Source organism: Ambystoma mexicanum, chromosome 11 (assembly GCF_040938575.1).
Source record: "Ambystoma mexicanum isolate Mex_15411 chromosome 11, UKY_AmexF1_1, whole genome shotgun sequence".
NCBI lineage: Eukaryota > Metazoa > Chordata > Amphibia > Caudata > Ambystomatidae > Ambystoma > Ambystoma mexicanum.
The window spans coordinates 1311652606-1311678698 of NC_090934.1; the positions used below are offsets into that span (position 1 = coordinate 1311652606).

Sequence of the window (26093 nt, forward strand, 5' to 3'; positions counted from 1 at the left end):
AACATTTTCTACACCTGTTACAGACATTTCTGACACAATCCCCATGCTGGTAGTTTTAGATTTAGTTGTCATATGTTGAAAATATTTAAGTTTCAGTTTCCTGCAAAAACAGTATAGATCAGTGTTGGTGTTGGACAGAAGGTGAGTCCTTTATTGAGTACCATGACTAGATTGGTTGGTAGTTCTTCCTTGGTAAGATTGACTACTAGGTTGTCTTCTGTCGAAATTGGTCTTTCGATCTTGTTAGTATTCCTGTGTTTTGATTTGTTTGTCCTGCGTTGTTTGTTGCCTTTCCCGGTGGTGCCTACAAAGAAGGCACACACACATTTATGAGGCAGTGCAAACGTAACGGCTCCCGTTGTCAAATTATGAATTTTTATAACATGAGCTACTCAGACTAATAGACATGCATTATCAAACTCTAAAGTTGTATATGCAGAGAAACACTCACTGCTCCCATGGTTGCACATTATTTGGAAGCTTTCCATAATGAAGATCAGCCGCAGGGCCTATGCGGACAGCCATGACCAACAGCCAGAAGATAGAACATTGTTTTTGAACAGGGACTGGATGCACCAACTTTAACTTCCTTACGTGGATTCATGTTTTGTACACTGGGGTTGTGACTTTATCAAGTTCACCTTGCATCACCTGTAAGCAGTGAACCCTTATGATTTTATGTATGAAGGACCTGTCATTTCTATTGTTACCTCCGAGTACACCTTTATGGTGTAGCAGTTGGGCTCCAGCATTGATATTTGGTTGTACTGGTGGAATATTCCACTAATGCCTCTAAAAGATTGGGAGGGGCTTTCGGGATAGGCCCCTTAATGCCTCAGTAAGAAACTAGAACTAAAGAGAAGGAAGAAAATAAGGAACATTTAACAAAGCTCAGTTCATGGTTGTTATCGTAAAGTAGTCCGATAACATAAAACAGTGATGAAGTCCTGGCATCTAGTGGCCACTTTAAATGTGAGCTCAAATTAGGTCTGTATATGTAGGTGTTTGAGGCATACTTTCCACAAACACGTGGACCACGTTCACATGCATAATTTACACTTCTGATTTTCTGTGTGGATCTTGTGTAATTCAGGAATGCATACCATGAAAACAATTGCTATTGTCTTTTAATTTGTGTCCAGGAAAAGGTTTGTGAAACTGTTCTTTGACACTAGCTGTGTCAAGATCTATGATAGTTTCTCGTTAGAGTAGAGAATCAATGAAGGTGTTGCCAGTGGATCCACGTGAAAATATCACATCCATTACTGTGAATCCAACTACAACGAATTTTTACCAATCAATTTCAATAAAATTAAATGCGGGGGAGACTCCCGCAGCCTTCCCCCTCTATATCCCCGCACTTTAATGTTTTTCCCCAACCCAAACCCCCTATCAATTTTTTCATTGAAATTCGTTGTTTTTTATGCTTTGTAATAGAATTCGCAGTGATGATAGTCTGTGTTATGTTTGTATGATAACGTTGCCAGATAGGCGATAACGAGTATGCCTTTAGGAAGGTTATCGTGCAATTGCTTCCCTGAGTCATTTCACAGGGCTTAGTTAATGCATACGCGGATTGTAGAAGGAGGGTAAAAGCATGTGCCGTCACCAATTGGAACATTCAATTCGAAAATTCAAAGGGAATGTGTGTACATCGGGAAGCCGATGAAAAAGTGAGCAAGTGCAGATGAGGTTAAAAGGGTACAATGGAGGGGGTTTTTGAAAATCTTTTTTTAAAGGCTGGAGAGGGGGAAAATGGGGGAACCCCCAATTTTCAAACGGGCAGACAAACGAAAAAAGAAATGTAGGACAAATATCTCTGGAGGGAGCAGGGTGTGTGCATCCAGAGATGGATTACAGCTTGGGGCATCACTGTTGGGGGTGAGTTTATAATACAATTAAATGCTAAACTTGTTAATCATGGCCACTTTGAAGATCTTTTCCTAATCTGAATATGTGACTTGCACTACTGGGAAAAACATCATTTCCCTCAAAACAATCAGAACATGGATAAAACAAGGCCACGTTTCACTTTCATACTCCAAAATCATTAACCCTGAAATTGGATGCGGATCTCTGCAATAAGTAAGCATGAGCATACAAAAATGTGCACCCAAGCAACTGGGCATTTCAGAACGGGTGAAAAAGCAACAGAGCTCAAGTAGTAGACTACAGCAATCTCTGATTTTGGAATTTCTTAAGAGCTGAAGTTACACACATGAACAGATGGAGGGCGTAAAATGGCAGAAAATCCCACACATGCGAACGTTTAATTTTCCATTATTTAAATTCGGAATACAATATAAAGGTGTTAGCAGATTTAAAACAACTACAAAAAAACAACACTTCACCCACTTGCATTTTAATTAAATTTAAAAATGATCTGAAACCCACTTTTAGAATAACGTCATGAAATGGACTGTTTTTAAAGCAAATGCGACTCCATGGAAATTCTATTGAAGTTAGGAAAGCAATAGTTCACAACGCTGAGAAACGAGCATTAGCAATGCCAACGGTTTTGGCTTTTGTGACGCCACGGGAAAGACATCTGCTAGGCACTGCCGTAGTGGTATTAACTGGCTATTGATGGTAGCAGGTGTGCCTACCTCCACTCTACTAGCAGTGGCTGGAAAAATGGCCAATATAGACCAGCCAAAACCGCTGGCTTTGCCAATGTTTGTTTTAACAGGATTTAAGTGAAGGACATGTAAAGTGTTTATAACTCGAGTGGCTGATGGCAGACCTGTTTGAAACATTTTTATTACACCAGAAGTGTATTTACAGTCATGAACTCTCAGAAGACTGCTTTGAAAAAACACTGACAAACACTTTGAGCATTTGATGGTGAGTCATTTTAAAGCTAGCTCAAAGAGATCCCAAGAGGGTGTGTTTTGGGCAGGGAGGGGCAGAAAGTCGGTGGGAATGACCACAGGGATTAGCATGGCCATTTGCCGCAAATGGGTGGGTAAATAACCAAACAACAGAAGCTTTGTGTTCCTCCTCATATGCCGTTTCTCCCTATCTGTACTGCAATAGTTTCGGCTTATAGGTGGCACCTTAGTGAATCCTTATGGAATTGTAATAAATGGACGTGACTTGTATGTAAATGTAATGTTGTGTTTCTATTCTTTTCAGGTCATCTGAGCTCTTCCTCAATTTATCCAGTGTGCCTTGCACCTTATTTAGTCGTAATTGCCTGCTCCGACAACAGAGTGCGATTCTGGAAGTGCTGCGTTACCAAAGACCCACATGCGGAAATTGAAGGAGAGAATAACACGTATGACTGGAAGGAATGGTCATTGATGAATGATGATGGAGATGAAAACGACAACAAGAGTGCAGTGAAAGTAACGGGGAAGCCAGTGGCAGTCAGTTGTTCTTACACAGGGCGTCTTGCTGTAGCCTACAAGCAAGTCGAACAACAGAATGGCTGCATTTCCAAAGAATTTTCTATGCATGTTTGTATATTTGAATGTGAGTCGACAGGTGGATCGGAGTGGGTGTTAGAGCAGACCATTAATCTTGATGATTTAATCAAGATAGGGAGTGTTCTTGACTCACGCGTCAGCGTGGACAGTAATTTATTTGTTTACAATAAATCGGATATTTTTTTGAGTAGGGATCGGCATTTAATGCCCAATATCAAACATTTAGTGCATTTGGACTGGGTTTCAAAAGAAGATGGCTCACATATACTTACAGTTGGGGTAGGCGCAAATATTTTTATGTATGGGAGACTTTCAGGAATTGTGACAGATAACAGCAAAGAAGGAATGTCTGTCATTACTTTACCTTTGGGTGGAAGTATAAAACAAGGTATAAAATCGAGATGGGTTCTCTTGAGAGTGATAGACTTGGTGTCTTCTGTAGATGGCACACCGTCCTTGCCAGTTTCTTTGTCTTGGGTACGAGATGGTATATTAGTTGTGGGAATGGACTGTGAAATGCATGTTTATGCACAGTGGAAGCATGCAGTTAAATTTGGAGATGGTGAAAACGAAGGCACCTCTTTTCAAGAAATAACTGGAAAATCTCTGTCTGAATCTGTTCATACAAAACTGGTTGCAAAGAAAAGTGGTGTAAGCGATGGACCAAAGGCTGCCGATGATGTTTTTGGTACTCCCGCTGGGATTCAGGATGGTGGCCTCTTTGAAGCAGCCCATAGCCTTTCCCCAACACTTCCCCAGTACCATCCAACTCAACTTTTAGAACTCATGGATCTTGGAAAGGTTCGGAGGGCAAAAGCCATTCTTTCTCATTTAGTGAAATGCATTGCTGGAGAAGTTGCAATTGTTAAAGATGCAGATGCTGGAGATGGAACTGCACCTAAACGTCATCTTTCCCGAACCATTAGTGTTAGTGGAAGCACGGCAAAGGACATGATTATAGCTGGAAGAGATGGCACTAGAGAGTATACAGAAATAGATTCTATTCCTCCGCTTCCACTGTATGCATTGCTCTCTGCTGATCAAGATACAACTTACAAAGTATCCGAAGAGTCTGTGAAAAATGTTCAATACTCTGCAAATAACTTGAAAAGTAAATCAGATGATCAATATGCAGACCTCTTTCAGGTTCAGAGTGTAACTACTGATGACTTCATTGGTTTTGAAACAGAAAAGAGGGAAAATAGATCAAAAGTTATTAATCTTTCACAATATGGTCCTACTTACTTTGGTCGAGAACATGCTAGTCTACTTTCAAGTCATCTTATGCACTCCAGTTTGCCAGGTCTTACTCGGTTGGAGCAAATGTTTCTTGTAGCTTTGGCTGACACAGTGGCTACAACAGGAAGAGAGCTTGGAGAAAGCAGAGATAAACATTATTCAGGTAAGAATCTGATTTTAATGATTTTTCCCATTAAAGGTTTTAATCTTAAGGTGTTTATGTAGCTATATGAATGCCAAAGTATCTTTGTGGGCACAGTAGTGGTAAGGGACTTCAACAAGTTTGTGTAGTACTTATCAGCTGTCGCGCACATCCTATGATTTCTACTGCTGTGACAGCTGCTTCTTCCTGGCGGTTAACCTCAAACCTCATTTTCTTCTTTTCTGACAGCAAAGTATATTGGATCTGAGCCTGCTGCTTGATGATCCCACATGTTGAATGGTGGTGGTGGTTAGGGATTTTGTGGCTTCAAATGCAAGCTCTTACCTGTGAGTTTTAATGAAAGTACTTCTAATGGTATTGGATTGGGATGATGGAAAGAATTCGAATGGATTGTGTTCTCCCATGTATTCCTTTTCTTTGATATTCAAGTCTGCTTACAGGTTGCTCTGGATTATTTTTTTCATAGAGTCGAGCATCGTGTAGCCTTGAGTCTTGGTCCTCGATGGCCTCCGTAGCGTCCCTCATGACGTCGACGCTGGTGTCTGAAGCACGCGTGCCGACTGTGACCTGAGTTCCCTTTTTTCAGCATTGCTGCATGCTTCGGAGTTACTCGCCTCGGTGAATTTCGATTACATTATCATATTCTTCGAATATGTCCTTGACACCGAAGACAGGCTTCAAGCAGTGTTCAGACTGTGGAGCCAAGATGCCGATCACAGATCCTCACCGGGTCTGTCTGTGGTGCTCGGGGTCGGGTCACAAAGTACGACTGTGGTTCATGTCAATCCATGACTGTTAAGGCCTTGCGGGAAAGGAAGGGGAAACTCGATGCAGGTAAGCCCTCTGCCAAATCCCTGGCCGTTACCCCATCTGAAAGAAAATCATCCTCCGAATCGAGAGATGTTGCCTCCTTTAGAAAGTGTCTTAAAAACCATAGACATTATAGGTCTAGTTCACAATACTCGTCATCCTCTTCTCATAAGAAGAGTAGAAAACAACGTCACAGATCCTAGTTGTTGTCGTCTTCCTCTCCTGAAAAAGATTTGCTTCAAAAAAAGAACTCGACTCTGGCGGAATAAGGAAACTTCAGTTGGAAAATGCTTCAAGTTTTCCAGAGTCAAGCTCCTCCGAATGTCCCTCTGAAGGAGTCTGAGGAAAGAAGCCACCCCTCGGCGTCTAACAAGACCAGTAGGGAGTATTTTGTGTTGCCTTCTCCCGCTCCTCAAGGGCCGGGCAGATAGACTCCTCGACACAAGTCAAAGGAGGCTTCCTCGACACACAAGACAGAGCCTATGTCTGGCCCCTCGAAGCATTCATCTTAGGTATAGAAGCCTTCTTCGAAGGTATCGAAGCAGTTCTGTTCATCGCCTGAACCTTCGAGGCATGTAATCAATCCACAGTCTTCGAAGCATATTAAATTGTCAGCTCATTCACTGACTGCTTCGAGGAAGTCGTCACAGCCTTAAATGCCTTCAAATTAGTCAAAGCATTCAGTGCTCTTGAAGACTGTTAAACCTATGGCTGATAGATCTTGAGTGTTTTACACCCATTGCTCAAACTTATTTCATTGGGCAAATGGGATCAATCTTTGAGGAAGAAGAAGATCAGCCTCCTTTTGGGTATGAATATGGGACACAAATTGTTCCAGAAAAGTTGATCTATGAAGAATCCAACATGCAAAATCATGTTGAAACTTTAAAGAAGCATAAGTACGGGGGGGTTCTGGGAGTTCCTCTCTACCGGCCTATATCCTGGGTTTGAGTCTCAACCAGAGTCTTTAGCGCACCATCCTTTCACAGGACAGAAATGTCCACTACATATCAGTCTTTGTCCTGCACAAGGGCAGGCCAGCACCGAAATGCCAGGCAATTCTCTTCTGAACAAGAGTACCAACAGCAACCCCAGACCTGGTTGGGCCTCGTCAGTGCTGTGTCTCTCTAAGAACAGTGAGCAAGGGTTCCATGTCTGGAATTCCCTGGTAACTTAGGGTGAAAACCCAAGCTAGACCAGTAGCTGGGAAACATCACCAGAGACAAAGTTTGGTAACCCAGAGATGGCTGGTCAGGCTGATCCCTCATATAGAGCTGTAATTTGTAAAGTGGCTGAGTGTCTGGGGTGGTCCAAACCCACAGCTGCTATGGAGACAGATGGCCTCACTGATACTTTAGACGGTGATCCAGTTAGGGAGACTGTGTTACCATTTCATGCAGCCTTAAGAGTAAGGGTTATGGAAAACTGGCTAAAACCAAATACTGTTCAACCAGTTAACAAATTGTTAACAAAGAAATATAGAACTGTCTGAGGTCCCTCCTTTTTTAGCAGGCACCCCACATCAGAGAGCCTGGTTGTTCAAGCAGCAATAGTTTAATCAAAAACTGCTGCTTACCCTTAAGAATTGACTCTTAAGGAAAAAGAGTATTTAGTACCAGGAGCATGGCATTAAAATCAGCTAATGTTACCAGTGCCTTAGCAAAGTACACTCACACCCTTTGGGGTGTAACTGCTCCTGCAGTATAACACATTCCGGAGGGAGATGAAAGAGAACGTTTCTTAAGCCTAATACAGGATGGAAAAGATGCCATGAGGCAGTCTTTCCAGTCCAGCCTGGATACGGTGGCTTCAGTAAGCAGCTCCATGTCTGCCAGTACAGTGCTTAGGTGCATGTCTTGGCTAAGAAAATCAGGATTTTCAGCAGAAGTCCAGGCACGTTTGCTTGACATGCCATTTGACAGGACTTAACTGTTGGGTGAGAAGGCTGATAGTAGCCTGGAAAAACTGCTAGCGTCTCGAGCTGCAGCAAAATTATTATGGGCGGCAATCAGACAAGCTCAAAATCAAGGATGGAGAGGGCGTGCCTTTTAGTTTCTATTCCTCTGTCTCTAGAGGAATAGGTCAATTCTCACAAAGGGGCCAAAGAAGTGCCCCTCCTAGACGTAGAGGAGGAAGAAATCCATGTTCAACACCCACAGAGTTACCCTCATCTGCAGGTGGTAAAGCAAAATGACTCCCTCACCCACAAGTCTAGTAGGAGGCAGACTTTCATATTATCACCCGAGTTGGCGATGCATAACTTCGGGTGTGTGGGTACTACAAACCGTAGCAGACGGTTCCGGTCTTCCATTTCTAAGAAGACCTCCTGGCTGCCCCCCAAAATCCAAATCAACCTTGATTCCAGATCCGCTCCTCCAACAGGAGATTCTCATCCTGTGGAGAAACGTGCAATACAATTGGTACTTGCTGCAGAGAGAAACCAGGGTTGTAACTCTCCCTACTTCCTAATACCCAAGAAGGGTGGAGGAGTGCAACCCATCTTGGACTTGAGATGTTTGAACAAGTTCCTTAGGAAGGACAAGTTCAAGATGGTAACTCTTTCGCAGATCCTTCAGGCCCTAAGACTCCAGGATTGGCTGGTGTCATTGGACGTTAGGATGCTTACTTTCATGTGCCAATACCTCAAAAACACTGAAAGTACCTGAGGTTCATAGTAGGCGGTTCTCTATCAGTTTTGGGTTCTGCCATTTGGGCTCACCTCGGCCCTGAGCGTCTTCTCCAAGCTTATGGCAGTGGTAGCAGCAAGTCTAAGGAGGGAAGGGATTCACATCTAAACTTGATGGCTGGTTGATCAGTGCTGTTTCTCTGGAACGGTATCTGAATCATCTGTGTCGCACCTGACACTTCCATGAGCTGGGCTTCTCCCTGAACATCAAGAACCCCACGTGAGACCTTCACCTTTCAGTCATGCAGGCCCATGTAGAAAGGACAGTGACTGGGGCCATTCTAACTCCCACATACCGCCCCTGAGACAGAACTGGCTGTGGTGATAGTGAAAACCCTGGGAGGCCTCCCATCCCATGCTGTGAGTGTTTTGTATGGTTGTTTGACTTCATTGTAGGTCGTTCAAGGGACAAGGTAGGTGGGAGCTTGTCTCCTTGTTATTTGGAATGGAGGGAGTGGGATTCGGATTGGAGTTTGGAGTGGGGGTGCCAGAGTGTGTTGGTTTCATACTTTGGTCGCATTACACCGTGTATTTTCCCCTCACTCTTCTTTCCGTACCTTCACCTTGGTTTCTGTTGAGGAGGGAGATGTGTTGTATCTTGTGTTCCCTGCCTTGGTCCTACATGAATGCTTGCCTGAGAGAATGCTTAATGGCATGTTATGCCTGTGGAATGTTGTGGTGTCAGGGCCCTTGTAAACTCCATAAATGTCATTTGGAGTGAAGTAGCCTTTCAGAGAGGAGGCCAGTGGATGTCTCCTGTGTACCTTCCTACTTACATAGCCTTGGACTTACCTGATGTATATACCTTGTCACTGGAACTTAGTAAAGAAGCTCACTTCCCTTACCAGAGTATCAGACTTTAATTTCACCCTGCTCCGGTGTGCACATGAAGCAGCACTAACTCCATGAAGGGACAAAGGAGCTAACAAAGCATGGCAAGCTGAAATATATTATGCAGTTCCTGACATGTCTTGACTGTAGGGTACTGTGCTGCAGCTGGTAGCCCACATATCTGCGATTCCCACTTGCTATGCTCACTGCAATTTATGCTAAAAGAGTGAGTAGCATTGTAGAGTGTTTGTGACAAAGTCCCCTTCCTGTTAATCATGGCAGGGGACAGCCACAGAGCACCCAGGGTTGACACTGTCTTTATAAGAGGTATCCTAAAGATGGGGCCTTCAGTTACAGACCCTTGGGATAACCCACCCCCATCACTCCCTACCCCAGTGACCCTGTAAAAGCGATGGGACAAGTAGAGGCCGCTTTAAGCGAAATGAGGAACAGCTGTCCTGCATGCTCTGTTCTCTTCTGATTGGCTGTTTAAAGTTTTCTTAAATCTTCATGGAGAGGGATATGAGCTGGTCTGAGGAATATAGGAAAACAAAACAAAGAACATTTTCCCACCAGGAATAATTTACAGAACAATATGAATCCATTCAAAATGTTTTCACCATTCATTAGAGTGTGGTGCTAAATCTCAACTATTGATCGGAGATAGCAGCAATGATAGCAACTGAATTATCTCCAAGAATTATGGAGGACACTACAGAGAGAAACTGAGCAAACTGAAGTACAGCTCATTAAAAATGCCAGCATTAGTAAAACATATTTTTAAATTTAAACATGATTACACACACATGTCGTCACGATAGAGGTAAAAACAAACATTTTTTGACTTCTTGACAAACATTACCATTTTACACACAAAACAGCACGTAAAAACACATGGTGGTCAAAATTGACCACCTGGTCCCACATTAGAGCCCTGACTGTAACTAACAGAGTAACTATAGTTTCTCTATGGGGACCTTTTTAAACCAGGGTCTAGCACATCTCCCCCTTGCGCCAAAAAGAAAGGGGCTATCCAATTCACAAAGGGCACGTAATGGACACATCTTAGATGTGCTAATTCAGATGCCCTTTAATACCCCATTTTTGCCGAGCAGTGAACGTTTCTGCGCTTTTTAAAGCGCATCCCGAATTCTGAAACGGGATGCGCTTTAAAATGTATAAACATTGTCATCCTCTCCGACGTTAATACCAGGCTCCTGGGGAAGCTCAAGTCATGGCAGGGTCATTTCTGACCCTGCCATTATTTGTTTTTGAAGTGTAACAGCCTCCTGTTAAACTATGACTGTCACAATAGCCTTTTCAAACGGGAATTGAAATGGCATTTTTTTTTTTTGTCACTTCACCGAGTCGGCCCTCTTAACGTGCTGTCTCGGTGAAATGCGGTCCCAGCAACCATTTCATACATTAGTATCGGGAGCGCGCTCAGATACTAATGTTATGCGAAGGGAGTGGACGGTGCATCTGTGCGCCCCTATCCAGCTTCTCCTGAAATGCACATGTATCCTTTGATACTAAGGTGATGCGCATTTATAAAAAATAACGCGGTGTATTCTCTGCGCCCCTTTCATTTGCGCTATTTTTTTTAAAGTCTGCCCCCTCATCTTTTGTCTAACTGGTCTGTTGACCTGGTGTCACAGCAGAGCATCTTCCTTGTTGCTCTCTGTTCTGCTGTGCACAGCGTCCATGCATGTAACCCTCCTACTCACTTTATATCCTTTTATGGACACCATTAGAGGGTAGGATAGGTTGTGCTCCCTGGATACAATGGCACCTGCATTTTAGCACTTTTCTGTCTCCTATTTAGGAGATCAAAATGTATTGGTAGTTTTAGCGGCCATGGGAGCGGGCATTATTGCGTCAGAGATTTGCTATTCCAATTATGGGCCTTACCTTTGGCTTGAGTGCATTAATTCATATGAACACATACCATACCCTACTGAGTGTGCTCCTGTGGGCTAAAATGCTAAAGTATGATTCATCAGCTAGCAAATCTAGTGCTTCAGCTTAGCTCTTAATGCGATTTATGAACTTAGATGTTTTGAAGTGTAGGTTCTCTAAAGAGCTGGGTCGAGTTGAGCAATGCAAGTAAATACATTAACCTTCAGCATTCACTTTCTTGTAGGAGGAGACACATTAGATGAATGTGGATTAAGATATCTTTTGGCAATGCGTCTCCATACATGTCTTCTGACATCTCTGCCACCATTGTATCGGGTTCAGCTACTTCATCAAGGTAATATATAATTTGAGCTATGCTATTATTTTTTACAAGACCTTTTATGGAAATGTTTCAGAATAACTTGCTTTTCTTTGTACTGAAAAGAAAAATCTTTTCAGACAGTTTGTGAAACCTTGTATGGGAGAGCAAGAATAACCAAAATAATGTAGCTAAGCAATCATTCATTCATTTGCATATAGCTCAGTTATTAGATCAGTTTAGACTTGTTATTAAGATGCCCTCTGACAGTAACTAGTTATTTGGATCAATATTGTGAGTTTGGATGTCAAATATAGAGCTTGACACGATAGCCTGTACTGCTAAATAAATGCAAGGGTAGGAAGATTGAAATCCTGCATTGAAGAGTGTGAAATGCGACAGATCACCTGGCAGTTATAGTAAGTATGAGAACAGGCAGCTTTGAATGTTAAAACAATCTTCATTAATAGTAGCATTGATGGAATAATAATGGGATGCTTCTTTGTGAATAACATCAAGGGCACTAAACACGTTCCCAACATATTTTAGGAATGGTGCAATTATATAAACTAACTCCAGTCCTTAGAATATTTGGGGAAATTGTTGGAAAGTTTTTAAAAAAAAGTCAACCTCGATGTTATTTCCAGCAATTATATCACTGGATACCAATGGGCTTTAGTCTGGGCCCAAGGTAATACTACTTTGTTTACCTTCTTTCGCTAACTGATGGTTTTCTAAAATGAAAGTTTGATGGGCGCATTGCTTCATGGTAGTTGCAACTTGGTGTAGAGTGGCACTGGAGGAAAACCTCACCAGTATTTGTGAAAAAAAATTGCAAGAGCTGCCATGGTGTTTCTCACTAGGGTCATAGGTTTTATTTAGACTTCCTAATAAAGGAACAATGTCTAAAAGCAGCAGTACAGCATAGGGTGGTGTACATCTATTCATTGTGGAAATCCTCTATAGGTATTGTATACTTTCCTCTTCAACTTTGAATAAATGTTCTCATATACATTTGCAAAGCTAAGATATACTTTCAGAATATTTGATCTTGTTGCATGTTATTTTGCACAAAAAAAAATAATTTGAGGTTATTTACCTTGAAGTGATTTCTTCAAAATGTTATTTAGATGTTGTGGGGTCTCCCCCTCATGCCCCCCTTCACTACTACCTCGATCCCAAACCCCTACGACCCCGTTTACCCCTTAGCCCACAGCTACACATATATATAATTTCAAAGTAATCACTTTATAGTAAATTACTTCAAAATAATTTCCAGCGTTGCAACCACGGGATACCGTTGATCTTGTTCGCCTGTCATGCAATCCGTCCTTCTAAAGTGGTTATTCACTGGTTTCTAATCAGTCCTGGATGCAGGACCTAATTAAGAATGTCAAAAATCACTGAATCTTTTGGGGATGAGTCCTCACTTGATCTATAGCATGTGTTTGCATGAATGCCTCTGGTCTTGGATGTTTGATGAGTGTGATACTCCTCAAACTCCTCCTGGTACATCCCATTGTTCAAGTCTTTGTGGAGGTAGGATACACAGTGTTCCAGTATGAATGTTTTTTCAATCAGTTTTTGGAGTTGGGGCTCTTTTCACAGCCTGCCTAACAGTGAATACGTTCTTAATTATCTGTGGGTGCTTGTGGGGGCGCTGTTGCACGGACTGCAAGATGGCCGCATATTGAGAGCGCTCTGTCAGGCAGTGAGAATTTCCTGTTTAAAATGCATCCTTCCCGAAATAGAAGTGGCTAAAATAAGAGTGGCGGAGCCCCCATACAGAGGACGGCGTTGGAAAATCCTGAAATTGGGGCCTGCAAAGCACAGAGGACAGACCGAGATACTGGGGCCTGAAGTGCGGACCGTTGGCCACGTTTCCCACTGAGGCATGGGGAGAAGAAGTGCACCCGACTACATCACGTTTCTTGGAGGCAGCTGTGGGGAAGAGCAGAGACTTGGGTGCTGCTGCAGAGAGTGCCCCACGCTTGATGTAGTACAAGGAAGGTGAGCGGGGAAGGACAGCAGAGCAACATTGTGTGACCGGGTGGGGATCCTCGGAGAAAGACATTGTCGGCCGCCTGCAATTGCGCGGAAGTGGCACAAAGCTCAGTTCCGCTTGGCGGAGTGGAGCAGAAGCATCTGCGGGAGCAGCCGCCTGCAAGAGGGGACTAACGGAATATCGGCACGACCGCCGGCGACAGCTGGTACAGGTTGGTGCAGCTGGTGCAGGACGGAATGCACTGGTGAGCCAACCGGGAGCAGCACAGAGCCCCCATACGGCCTCCTCCATCTGTGGAGCGGGTACTCGCTGCAGACAAAGGACCCAGATGAAAGTGTGTCGGCAGGTAACTGGATATTTAGCGGAGCAGCAGCAGGGTAGCATAGACACAGAAGGGTACAAGCGCGCTTGAGGCCAAAACAGCGACTAAGCTCATGGGCATAAAACGTACATGGTGGAGCACTCGGCTACTGATTGGCAACATACTGGTCCACCATACGAATGCGCAGCCAGGCAGCGACGGAGACCCACTATCCTGGATGGTTGGTAGGGTAGCACGCTGCCGGTTGCAAGTATGGGTGGTTGTCATAGAGATAGACTGAAGAGAATGGCAGCGAGAAGGTGCGAATCTCAGAGCCTAACAGGAGAATCCCAGACTAGGGGTTGAGCACGCCAGCATGGTTAATCCTAATAAAACAGGCCAAAATGGAACAGTTTGACAGGCAGAACCTGCCCCACTGCAGGATATGGATCAATCACGGCTGCCCCGTATTTCGATATTGCGTTGCCGAATCAGACACTGCTGGCACTGAAAGAGAGCAATGACTCGCTGGGCAGGAAGATTGACTCTCTCCTCTCCAAGGTGAACATATCGGTAGTACAGATAGAGAATTTTGCCGGAGGATGACGGAAGCTGAAAAGCGAATCGGGGATAATGAAGATAAAATATCAAAACGCATTTTGAAGTTACCAAGCTGCAACAGAGCATGAAGTAAATAATGGCGAAGAACACGGACTGGAGATCTGGGAGAAATTATGTTCAAATACTGCAGGTACTTGAGTCCACCTCGATTGATAATATGGAGAAGTTTGTAGAGAAATTACTCCTGGATCTGTTGGATAACCACGCTGTCTCGTCCATATTTATGTTTCAAAGAACACACCGGTCGTTGGCCACAAAACCGCCACCGGGGGGTACCTGAACACTTACCATTGCCTGTATATTCAGCTACCGAGACAGGGAAGTTATCTTGATGGCGGCTAGAGACAAAGGCGAGTTGAGATATAGATCAGCAGTGCTCACGATATTCCCAGATTTCACAGTTACAGGTGCAAAGGAAACCTTTGCAGGTGCTAAAGACGATACTCAGACAGAAGGGGATCCGGTACTCAATTATGTATCCTGCAAAGCTGAAGATCATGCAGGATGGAAAAGCTTCTTTTTCCAAACTCCAAGGCAGCCAAATGGTATGCCAAGGATTTTCCAATGACTGTTAAACCACAGTAGAGACCACCAACTTGAGAACACAATTTAGAAGGATGGTGCTAAATCTAAAGGATCAATGGAGGTTTCTGGTGGCATAAAATGAAGAAAAGGTGGAATGTCACTCAAGGGTGTTGTGATGGGAAGCGCTAACTGGTTTATAGTCTGCACAGGGAGCTGCTGCAGTTAGTGTACACACACACCCCTTAACACAGTGACTGCAAAGTTGGGTTAGTAGGCAGGTAGTTCAAGGGCAACACGTTTGTCTTGGAAGCAAGACAAAGTGGCGCAACACAGGTTCGAATCCCGATCCTGCACTTGCTGGCATTAAGCGTGTTATAAATGAACAATTAAATAAATATTTGCGTGGGATTTAGCAGGTATGTTGCAGTTTCTGGTATGGGGGGGAATTCCTAGGTGAGGAATGACCAGGTACAGACGTTTGTATTTGTTGTAGGATACTGATGTGTTGACCACCTTGTAGAAATGTCCCAAAGGTGGGAACAGCCTGTTAGGGTTGTGTGAGTGGGGGGTGGGGGGAGGGGGTTACAGTAAAGGCTACACAAGGGATGGCGACATTGGATAGGATCTAATTAATGACTTGGAACATTAGAGGCTTCGCAAATAGCAAAAAGTTTAGACAGATAGTGAACCTGGCTAAGAGACAACAAGTGATCATCTTGATGCTACAAGAAACGCATCTGTGCAGGGAAGGAAAAGTGCCCGGGGGACATGGCTGTGGGGATTCACATATACAGCTCATCCTTCTCCAGACACTCTAGAGGTGTAGCGATATACATACATAAGGCATTTGGGTTTAAGCTACATGCCCAAATTGGAGATGAGGAAAGCCAGTATTTGATCCGGGTGGGGAGACTCTAGGGATTAGCACACTATTGATGAATATTTACACACCCATTCTGAATTCCCCAGAGATCTTCCAGGAGAGTGTAAGTCATATACATAAATATGAAATCAAATGGGCTGGGGGCTTCAGTACATCTCTATCGCTGGATATGGGTAGAGCCACCATAATTCAGGTCAGGTTGCCGAAAGCCGCGGGGACCTAGGGGATGATGGCAGAATATCATGGCCAAAAAGACACTTGGCGTTATAGGAACCCGGAGGAGAAGGAATTCCCCTTTTGCTAGGGGGTTCCCGATAGTGCATGCAAGAAAGATTATATCATGACCACGTCAGGGAAAGTGAGGAAGCAAAGATTTTTCCCAGAACCCTTTTAGACCACTTACCGGTACAGATTACTTTCTCCAAAGCTACTAGCACTCCTCAATTTTTGCGTTGGGGGTTTAATAAACGTGCACTGGAAGATGCAGTTTTAAGAGCTGAAATAGAACAGGATATTGAACAGTACTTTAAATATAATGTAGGGTCAGTGCATGACCCAGGAGTGATATGGAGCGCATTTAAAGCTTTCATAAGGAGTAGCCGCTTCTCGAGAGGGGGGAGCAGGATCCTAAAAGCCATCCAGAGATCTATGGAAGGGCTAGAAATAGAGATCAAAGATTTAGAGAATGACCAGGCCATACAAGGGGGACCAGAGATATTGCAGAAGCTGAGAGAAGCCAGGAAAGAGTTCACTGGGCTAGGGATGAGAGAAGTTAAATATATTACTGGGTAAACTGAGGCCGCTGCATACTGAGAGGGCGACTGGCCAAGCAGAGCGCTAGCATGGGCAATTTGGATGGAGCGGGAACCTGTGAGCATAGTGGAGGTGGCAGATAATAATGGAGATATGGTTAGGGATTCTGGGGGCTTTAATGAGATTTTCAGGGAATATAATATCTCTCTATATACATTGCAGGTACAGGTGGTCCCGGGGGAGATTAATGACTTTTTGGACGAAGTAGCTTTGGGATCGCTGGACCCGCAGCAGGCGTTGCTGTTGAATTAATCTCTGACAGAGGGTGACATTTAAAAAGTGAGAGCCATTACCAAATAACAAGGCCCCAGGTATGGATGGATTATCAGCAGCGTTCTATAAGGAATGTGCAACAGTACTAGGCCCACATCTAAAGAACATGTATGAGGCAGCGCTCAGTAGGGGTGTGTTGCCAGAATCCTCACAAATTGCCCTGGTGACGGTATTGCTAAAGCCTAACAAAGGTCTGGCTAAACGTGCCTTGTACATGCCACTGTCCTTGATAAACACGGACAATAAAATATCAGCCCGGCTGTTGGCAAACCGACTGCAGCCACACATGCCGGCACTGGTTTTACCTGACCAGGCGGGATTTATCCTGGCCAGCTCAACACAAAATAATCTTAGAAGACTATTTGCCTTGCTGTATAATATCAATGTCTCCATTCCAATAATAGTAGTCTTACTTAATGCTGAAAAGGAATTTGATTCTGTAGCGTGGCCATTTCTATTTGAAGTCCTTCGTAGATTGTGGCTGTCAGTCACTTGCATACAAAGGTACGATTGTTGTACACCTCACCTGGCGCAAGGGCACTGACAAATCTGAGAGTGTCGGGGGTGATCCATCCAGCGGGACAAGACTGGGATGCCCACTGTCCCCTCTACTGTTCGCATTGGCGATAGAACCGTTAGCCTGTTAAATCAGGGAGAACCATGGAACCAGAGGGGTGAAGTTGTACTCGCAGCTTAGCGTCGTCTCCCTCTACGCTTATGACATGTTGCTTTATGTGCAAGATCCCAAACAAAATCTTCAGGCCATAGTAAAAGATGTATAGGGGTTTGGAAGGCTCTCTGGGCTGAAGATTAATTGGGATAAATCGGAAATACTGCCTTTGTCGCTGGGAGTGAAAAGGGAAGATCTAGGCGGTGTCTTTATATGGTGCCGCTTGCGTATTATTATTAAATGTGTATACCGCGCAACACGGCCATAGGCCTCAGTGCGCTCACAGACAAACAGTACATGTAACACAAGCAGAGTATCCAGAGTTAGCAAAAAGAAATTAGGCCAGAAATACATTTCACAAAGTCAATGCACAGACGTCGAAACAGGTACCCCAAAATTGTTCCTTTTGAAACGAGTCACAAAAGTTTGCCCTGGACATAAAAACTGCAGGACAGGGGCCTTCGGAAGCCGCTGTGCCAGATAAGGCGGTGCTTGGTCCACTATACATGCATGTGTAAGGGACAAGATCTTATGAGAAATCCGGTGGTGGACTGGTAACCAATGCAAGGATTTCCTAGCCTGTGTGACATGCTCTGCTCTAGCCAAGCCACACACAACTCTAGCAGCCCCGTTTTGGGCCACCTGTAGGGTTTTGATATTATCCTTTGCTGTGCCCACCAAGAGGCTATTACAGTAATCGATTCTGGAATTTACAGAAGCCACAGCCAACAATAGATATGTTGGCTGTGGATAGGTATGGCTTAATCTTCCTAATCAGCTTGATTGCTCAGGCCTGAGTGCAAATAGACTCCAAGGGTCTTTACACAGGGGCTGACCTGAATACTACAGTCAGAAATCATAAACTGCCTGTACACAGCGAAGCCTTTAAATATGTTGGCTAGAGCCCATCAGCATAAGCTCTGTCTTACTGTCCTTGAGGGCCATTGAGTTTGAAGGCCATCCACGCCAGAATCATTGTATATATCTGATTGACCCTGGCTGCACCGGTCTCATATTCCCCTGTAAGTGCAAAGAACACCTGGGTGTCGTTGGCATAATTAGTATAACCAATACTGGAGGCATTCAGGAGATCAAAAAAAGGGTGCATGTATATGTTAAACAAAATGGAAGAAAGGCAAGCTCCTTGAGGCACACCACAAGTCAGCAACTCAGGAGGTGACTGGAACCCTTCAGTTGCCACTCTGGCTTTGTGTGGACCCAGGAATGAGGACACCCAAGAAATAGCCAGATGAGAACAATTCACACACCTTCTCAATCTCTCAAGCAAGAGGCCATGTTCCACCAAATCGAATGCTGATGAGAGATCCAGCAACATAAGTAGTGACCTGGCCATTATCAACTATTTTAGCGAGGTTAACTTGTAAATCCAGCATTGCAGTCTGTGCTGTGGCAAGCCTGAAGACCTGATTGACATGCACGCCGTAACCAATATTTATCTGTATGCTATTGAAACTGTAGGTAGGCCACTCTATCAAGAATGTTTTGTAAGAATGTGACCTTAGTGATGGGGCTGTAATTGCCCACGACCATTGGGTCTAGAGATCCTTTTTTTCAAGATAGGGGAGATCCAAACCTCTTTGAGTGATGAAGGAACTACAGCTGTAGAAAAGGAAGAGTTCACAATTCCAGTCAGTAATGGTGCTATATTGCCGTTTGGAATACTTAATTATACTAGCTGGTCACATCACTCGGACAGAGGGATGATTTCAGCCCCATCACAACCCTTATGACGTCCATATCATTAATCTGTTCAAAGTACAACTCAGGAGGCCCATTGGGTAGAACCATCTGGATGTTATACTTTAGAGGACTATCAGCCAGGCTGACAGAACTCCTGATATGACCATTAATTGTCACTTGATTAAGTTTTATTTTCATGGAGAAACCCTTTTGAATCTCTGCACACTATGCATTGCTCTTATGTACCACAGAACCCCTAGTCGTCTTAACCTCTTATTCTCTTAAAATGACAAATAGTTATTTCTGACTAGATTTTGCACTATTTATCCTATGGTTGAAGCTAGTTCGCTTGGCCATGAGAATGGCTTCTTTGTATTTAGCAGCTGCCATCCGGTAAGAGGAGAGAGTATTCTCACAAGGCTTCCCTCTCCAGATGCGTTCAGCTAACCTAGAGTCTCCTATGTTCAATAATGTCCGTGGAGAACCAAGTCTTTCCCAAGGTTTCAATTTCAACCTTTTTTACAGTAAGAGGCGCCAAGATGTTAATGGCTACACAAATAATGTCTAGAAACTGATCAACCAAAACCGAGGTCTCAGTAGGGAGTATCAAGTTAGAGAATGAGGGGAAAACTAAATCAGCAAATGCATCCGGGGACACCCTACGCAGGTTTCTGACTTTAGAATCTAATCTAGGTCAAGAGTTGACCTTCTTTCACTTCCCTGGAAGGGGAAGGATGAAAGAAACCAAAAAATTATCCGTCCATGAGCATGGGGAAATAGAAAGAGAACCTATTGATAGATTATTTGATAATACCCAATCTATCTTCTGACCCTCTTTATGTGTTGGATGTTTTATCTGCTGGGAATAACCTAATGCCTGAAGAGATGACATAATAGAAAGCTGTGAAGTAAGTTAAAGTCCCCAAGAAGAACAGTATACGTTGATTTCTTAACACAATCATCTAATACATTTATCAATTGTTCTTCAACCAAGTTTCTTTTTTAAAGGTGGACAGTAAATAACTAAAAAACAACTTGTTTTATTAAAATCAATACCTAATTTGATTCATGTATATTCACAATTATCAATGACAGTCAGATGATGCATATGTATATTCAGGGTATTTATAAATAACTCCACCGCTTTCCTCCTCTCTATCAGTTCTAAGAATTCTATAACCTGATGGAGTAGCTTATACGGCTGCATGATTTGTGGCATCAGAAAACCAAGTCTCAGTCAGGCAGACAATATCTAAATAGTGAGTCACAATTAGGTCAGCAACTTCAGTTGAATGTTTCACTAAATTTCGAGTGTTCAGTAGCACTATATTTAAATGATCTTGCTTTCTTCCCCCCTACGTACTGTAGGCATCATAGTATTATCCCTCATTCTCAGTAAACTCGAGCATTGGGAACTAACTAATGTAATATCTGGGGGCAGAATGCGAAGTGCAGGATTGATAAGTAGTTCAAAAGCAGGAATCCACATGGTTTCTAAACACTCTTTATCAACTTGATCAAGTGGCAACTTGCCAATATGGCTTATACGGCTTTCCTCACGGACACCAAGAGGTGGGCAGACCTCAGGGGAGTGCAAAAACTCTCCTGTCCCTAGATAGCACGCCATAATATCCGTTACGTGTTGCGATCTAGGGCGCAAATGAGATCTAACTGAATGCTTACCCAGATTGTCCCTGGCAATTTGTATGGCCTCTGAGAGGTTCATAATCATGTAGGGTTTGCTGAAATAATAAAAGCACACCGATCCGTAAGCAGGAGCAGTCTTCCCTCACCAGCATGCAGACCTACTCCACACACGGCACGGACCGACAGAATCTGGTGAGATACTCATGCCCGCTAAGCAAACAAATAGGCACAAGAACTACAGTACTGATGGGGAATTATAGTTCTAGATTGCCTAACGTAACAGAGGGCAGCAATGAAGTTAAAGGTAGTTTAAAACCAGTAGTTTTTCGAAAATAAATGCAATGCTACAATTTCAAATCACAGTTGCTTATAAAGGGATTCAACTAAAATAATGCTATCCCAATAATTTTCTAGAATACAAATTTAGCAGATACTTTGGTATAACTATGACAACAGAAATCTCCCCATTATATGTCGAAAACTACTTAAAAGTACTGGAGCAACTAGAAAACAGGGTAGGTTCCTGGATTCTCCTACCCATCTCCCAAGCGGCATGTATTTCGCTAGCTTAAATGGTTGTGGTTTCCAGACTTTTATGTATTTTTGGTAATGTTCCTATAGCTTAAACTGCTACTTAATGGAAGTGGGTGCGTCAGATGATGACAAAACTTGTGTGGGCCTGCAAACAGGCAAGGGTAGCGTATGATATACTTACCCAACCATACAAGAGGGGAGGGATGTATTACCCAGACATGATCCTGTACTACCTTGCAGCACAGATACAGTACGTGGTGTGGTGGTGGACCCCGACAGCGGAAAGGCCGCATTTGGAGATTGAAGGGGCCATAGCATATCCGGATGGTTTGAAGGCGATACTGTGGGGGAAAGGGGAAGGAGGTCGATCGGATTGACGATGCATCCATAGCATGGGAAAAGATGGCGAAGTTGGTTGGGGAGGATCGCATATATAGCCCGACTTTCACAATCTGCAGGTTATGATGGCTGGAGGTGACATAGGAAAAAATAATTTAGATATATTTTGAGAGGTTGGGTATCCAAACCCTGGGAGATATGTTTCAGGAGGGGAGGGTTTTCACATGCAAGCAGATATCAAGATGTAGGGGGTGCAGTGTGCTCACTAGGCTGTTATATTAAATATATAGAGATGTGATGTGCACTATATGGCCCAACTATCCAGGAAAGCCTGAGTCGTCACTCATAGCACAATATGTATTAGCTCCTACAGTATTGGCCCGAAATTTCGGGGGGAAAAATGCTGAATGTGCATTTACTGCGCATTCGGCTGCAACCAAAATACTGAATCCAATCATACTGAACAATGTGAGCAGGGGTTGCGGGTGTCCCCTGCTCTCCTTGTTCCGTATAATGGGTACGGGGGTTGTAGGTTGTGTTCCCCGCTTCCATTACATGGATAACGGAGGACAGTAAAATAAAAAATAAATAAAAAAGGACCCTGCAACGCCAGTTCCGACCCATGTTAGTGAAAGAAAACTGACGTTGCAGAGATAGGCCGGTCCGATAGCACAGCGAGTAGAGCGCTTGCTTTGACATCTGTGCAGAGCCTGCTGATGCAGGTTCGAATCCTGGCAGGGCCAAACTCAGCCTTTCATCCTTCTGAGGTCGATAAATGAGCACCACACACCGTGGGTAATGAGAAGCAGCGCTCAGAGACCTGAGGGTTTGTAAATTATTATTATAGAAGGGAGTCGGCAGCACACACAGAAGTGCTCAGCCGAGCAGTAAGTAGGGGTGTAAAGGGGTAGCAGAATGTTGGGCCATTATATAGTATGATGAAAACTTGGAAGGCAGAGAAGGGGAACAGGGTTAGGGAGAAATGGTATGAGGTATTGCAGGGTGTGAAAACATACCAACAATGGAAAATGGCATGTATGCAGACTAGACACATTTCCCTAAATAGGTTCCCGCTGACACATTTCAAATTCCTTCATCAAATAAATTATACGCTGGCGCAGTTACAACAGTATTACCACTCCAGATCTACAGAGTGCACTAGATGTCATTTCAGCCCTGCAGATTTCATACTCATGGTGTCCGGCTGTGGCTTTGTGAATGCTTTGTGGAGACTGGTTATTCAAACAATGGGGATGATGCTGTCAGAGCGTGTAACTGAAGCCCCATTAGCTTGGCTGGTAGTGGTCTTTGGCGTAGAAGAATAATGTACCAAGCGATTGTTAAGCATAGCTTCAGTAGTAGCACACTTCTTGATTGCTAGGACCTGGGGTGGGAGCGGGCTCCCATGTAAGAGCATTGGCCGTAATGTATGGTGGAGTGCAAGGTTAAAGAGACACAATATGCTGTATCATTGCCAGCCAGCAGCAGGCCAAAGCATTTCTGGGTTCCACTACGACCGTATATGGCAACAGAAGGGATAGAGTCATTTAACGATGACCTGGGGAATGTAGGAGATAGCACATTACAGGGGGACAAGGGGAAGATTATAAGAGGTGGGTGGGGCAAAAGGGGGAGACGGGCTCCTCAGTCTCAAAATTAGAAGGGGAAGGTTGTGATGGTATGGGAACACTTTATGGGAACACTGTGTAATGAAGTTTTAATTTTATAATTAATTTTGAAATAATATAATAAAAAAAAATTCTCTGGTTGCATGACTCACTTTTCCACCATGCTGTGTTTCCATCAATGAATATTTGCTCAATTTGCTTCGTTTAAAAAAAAAATCTTTATTCATATTTATTCTTAATCAAATCCAAACAACCAATAAATAAGCATATACAAACAATGGCACAAAGCAGAGTGCAATTCTATTCCCAACCCCTCCCATCTTCCAAATGTATATGCCACTAGAAGAAGTTCCTGTTCTCCAAATGGGTTCTCTAGACAGACATAACACTGATCCTTTAGGTCGCTGTTCCGATCGCTTATTTCTTGATGTGTTTTGCACCCTGAAGTGAATTGCACTGAGAATGGGTGCATGAGGCTGGCTGACATACCCCAGAGCAGATGTTGGGGTGAGGCGAGAGTTTGTGCGCGGCTGCATACTGGGACCTTCTATGCTCTCTCCCCACCTGTCGTCTCAGAGTTTGTTGCAGTGCATTGCGGTGCAAATATCTTGGAAAATGTGCATTCTAGGCCTGGACCTCGAATATTGTTCCTTGTGTCGGGACCAGTCCTTCTACGACCACATTGATGTTTCACCGATTTCAGGCAACCCTCTCATTTGTGAAGGTGCTGAAATCCGGGAAATGTGGTGGGGTGTCCAAATATCATGTAGCCAGTAATGTCCGGAGTGCCCTAACAGGCAACTATGCAAAATTTGGTGTAGATTGGTTAAACAGTGTGGAATTGTATAAGGAACAATGCTTTGCCACAAATCCCGCCACAAAAAACATATTTTGACTTTCATATATATATAGATTACACAACAGGAAACGAGACCAACAGGGTCATTCATAGAATTTCGCACAAAAGTGGCGCACGCGGCTGGCGCACAATGTCCCCGTGCGATACACTGCGCCAGCCGCGTGCGATAAAATCCATTTCATCTCCCAGCGTATAGATGGATTTTAGCCTCCAAAACCAGCCGTGGCGCAGAGTAGCACAGCGACCCTGCAGCAGCGCCAGTTACGCCCCCAAGAACACCCTCGCGCAAGGAAAAGCCATCAAAATCCCCAATTCATCGCAAATGTCTGCGCTAACCCTGGACCAGTTCACAGGGCTGCCAAACAGCAAACGCCAAGCGGGGAACGTGTATTTCAGGGGTTCGTGGGAAGTTTCACACGCAATTCCATCAGGGCACGTGTATTTCAGGGGTGCGCAGGCAGTTTCACACGCAATTCCATCAGGGCACGTGTATTTCAGGGGTGCGCGGGAAGTTTCACACGCGAATACAGCAGGTTACGTGTATTTCAGGGGTGCGCGGGAAGTTCCACACGCGATTGTCCTGGGTACGTGTATTCCAGGGGTGCGCGGGAAGTTTCACACGCAAATTCAGCAGGGTACGTGTATTTCAGGGGTGCGCGTGTAGTTTCACACACGATTCTATCAGGGCACGTGTATTTCAGGGGTCCGCGGGAAGTTTCACACGCGATTCCACCAGGGCACGTGTATTTCAGGGTGCGCGGGAAGTTTCACACGCAAATTCAGCAGGGTACGTGTATTTGAGGGGTGCGCAGGAAGTTCCACATGCGATTGTCCTGGGTACGTGTATTCCAGGGGTGTGTGCGAAGTTTCACACGCAAATTCAGCAGGGTATGTGCATTTCAGGGGTGCGCGGGGAAGTTTCACACGCGATTCCATCAGGGCACCTGTATTTCAGGGGTGCGCGTGAAGTTTCACACGCAAATTCAGCAGGGTACGTGTATTTCAGGGGTGCGCGGGAAGTTCCACACGCGATTGTCCTGGGTACGTGTGTTCCAGGGGTGCGCAGGAAGTCTCACACGCGAATTCAGCAGGGTACGTGTATTTCAGGGGTGCGCGGGAAGTTCCACACGCGATTGTCCTGGGTACGTGTGTTCCAGGGGTGCGCGGGAAGTCTCACACGCGAATTCAGCAGGGTACGTGTATTTCAGGGGTGCGCGGGGAGTACTACACGTGAATTGGCCGTGTGGGTCCTCCCAGGTGTTCCCTCTACATCCTCGTCGGCCCCTGCAGGCAGCCCACACCACAGGGGACTACCCTGCACCCCTGCTCATGTTCCGCAGGCAGCCCATCCACCATGGGCATGCCCCCCAGCCAAGCCACGTCACCTTCGACTACTGATCAACAACGCATGTCTCCCAGCACCCCCACCCCCCAGCACTGTGGGACACCTGCCAGCAGGCCCCCACTCATGTCTCCCTGCACACCCACCCCCCAGCATACAGGGGCACCCTCCACCAGGCCCCCACTCATGTCCAACTCATGTCTCCCTGCACCGTGGGACACCTGCCAGCAGGCCCCCACTCATGTCCCCCTGCACCACCACCCCCCAGCATCCAGGGGCACCCTCCACCAGGCCCCCACTCATGTCTCCCAGCACCCCCACCCCCAGCACTGTGGGACACCTGCCAGCAGGCCCCACTCATGTCCCCCTGCACCACCACCCCCCAGCATCCAGGGGCACCCTCCACCAGGCCCCCACTCATGTCTCCCTGCATACCCACCCCCCAGCATCCAGGGGCACCCTCCACCAGGCCCCCACTCATGTCCCCCTGTACCACCACCCCCTATGCATCCAGGGGCACCCTCCACCAGGCCCCCACTCATGTCTCCCAGCACCCCCACCCCCCAGCACCGTGGGA

General features: G+C 44.8%; 1 protein-coding gene across 4 annotated transcripts in view; it reads left to right on the forward strand.

Moving 5' to 3' along the window:
- Positions 1-26093, forward strand: part of DMXL2 (Dmx like 2) — a 2950233-nt gene that overhangs the window by 1333909 nt on the left and 1590231 nt on the right. For all 4 annotated transcript variants that reach the window (XR_011279824.1, XR_011279825.1, XM_069624807.1 and 1 more), the window contains exons 18-19: positions 3136-4830; positions 11301-11411. Coding sequence is in view for 2 of the 4 variants with exons in the window: in XM_069624807.1 (XP_069480908.1) it covers positions 3136-4830; positions 11301-11411 (1806 nt within the window). In the remaining 2 variants the exon portion in view is untranslated. The remainder of the gene's footprint in view (positions 1-3135; positions 4831-11300; positions 11412-26093) is intronic.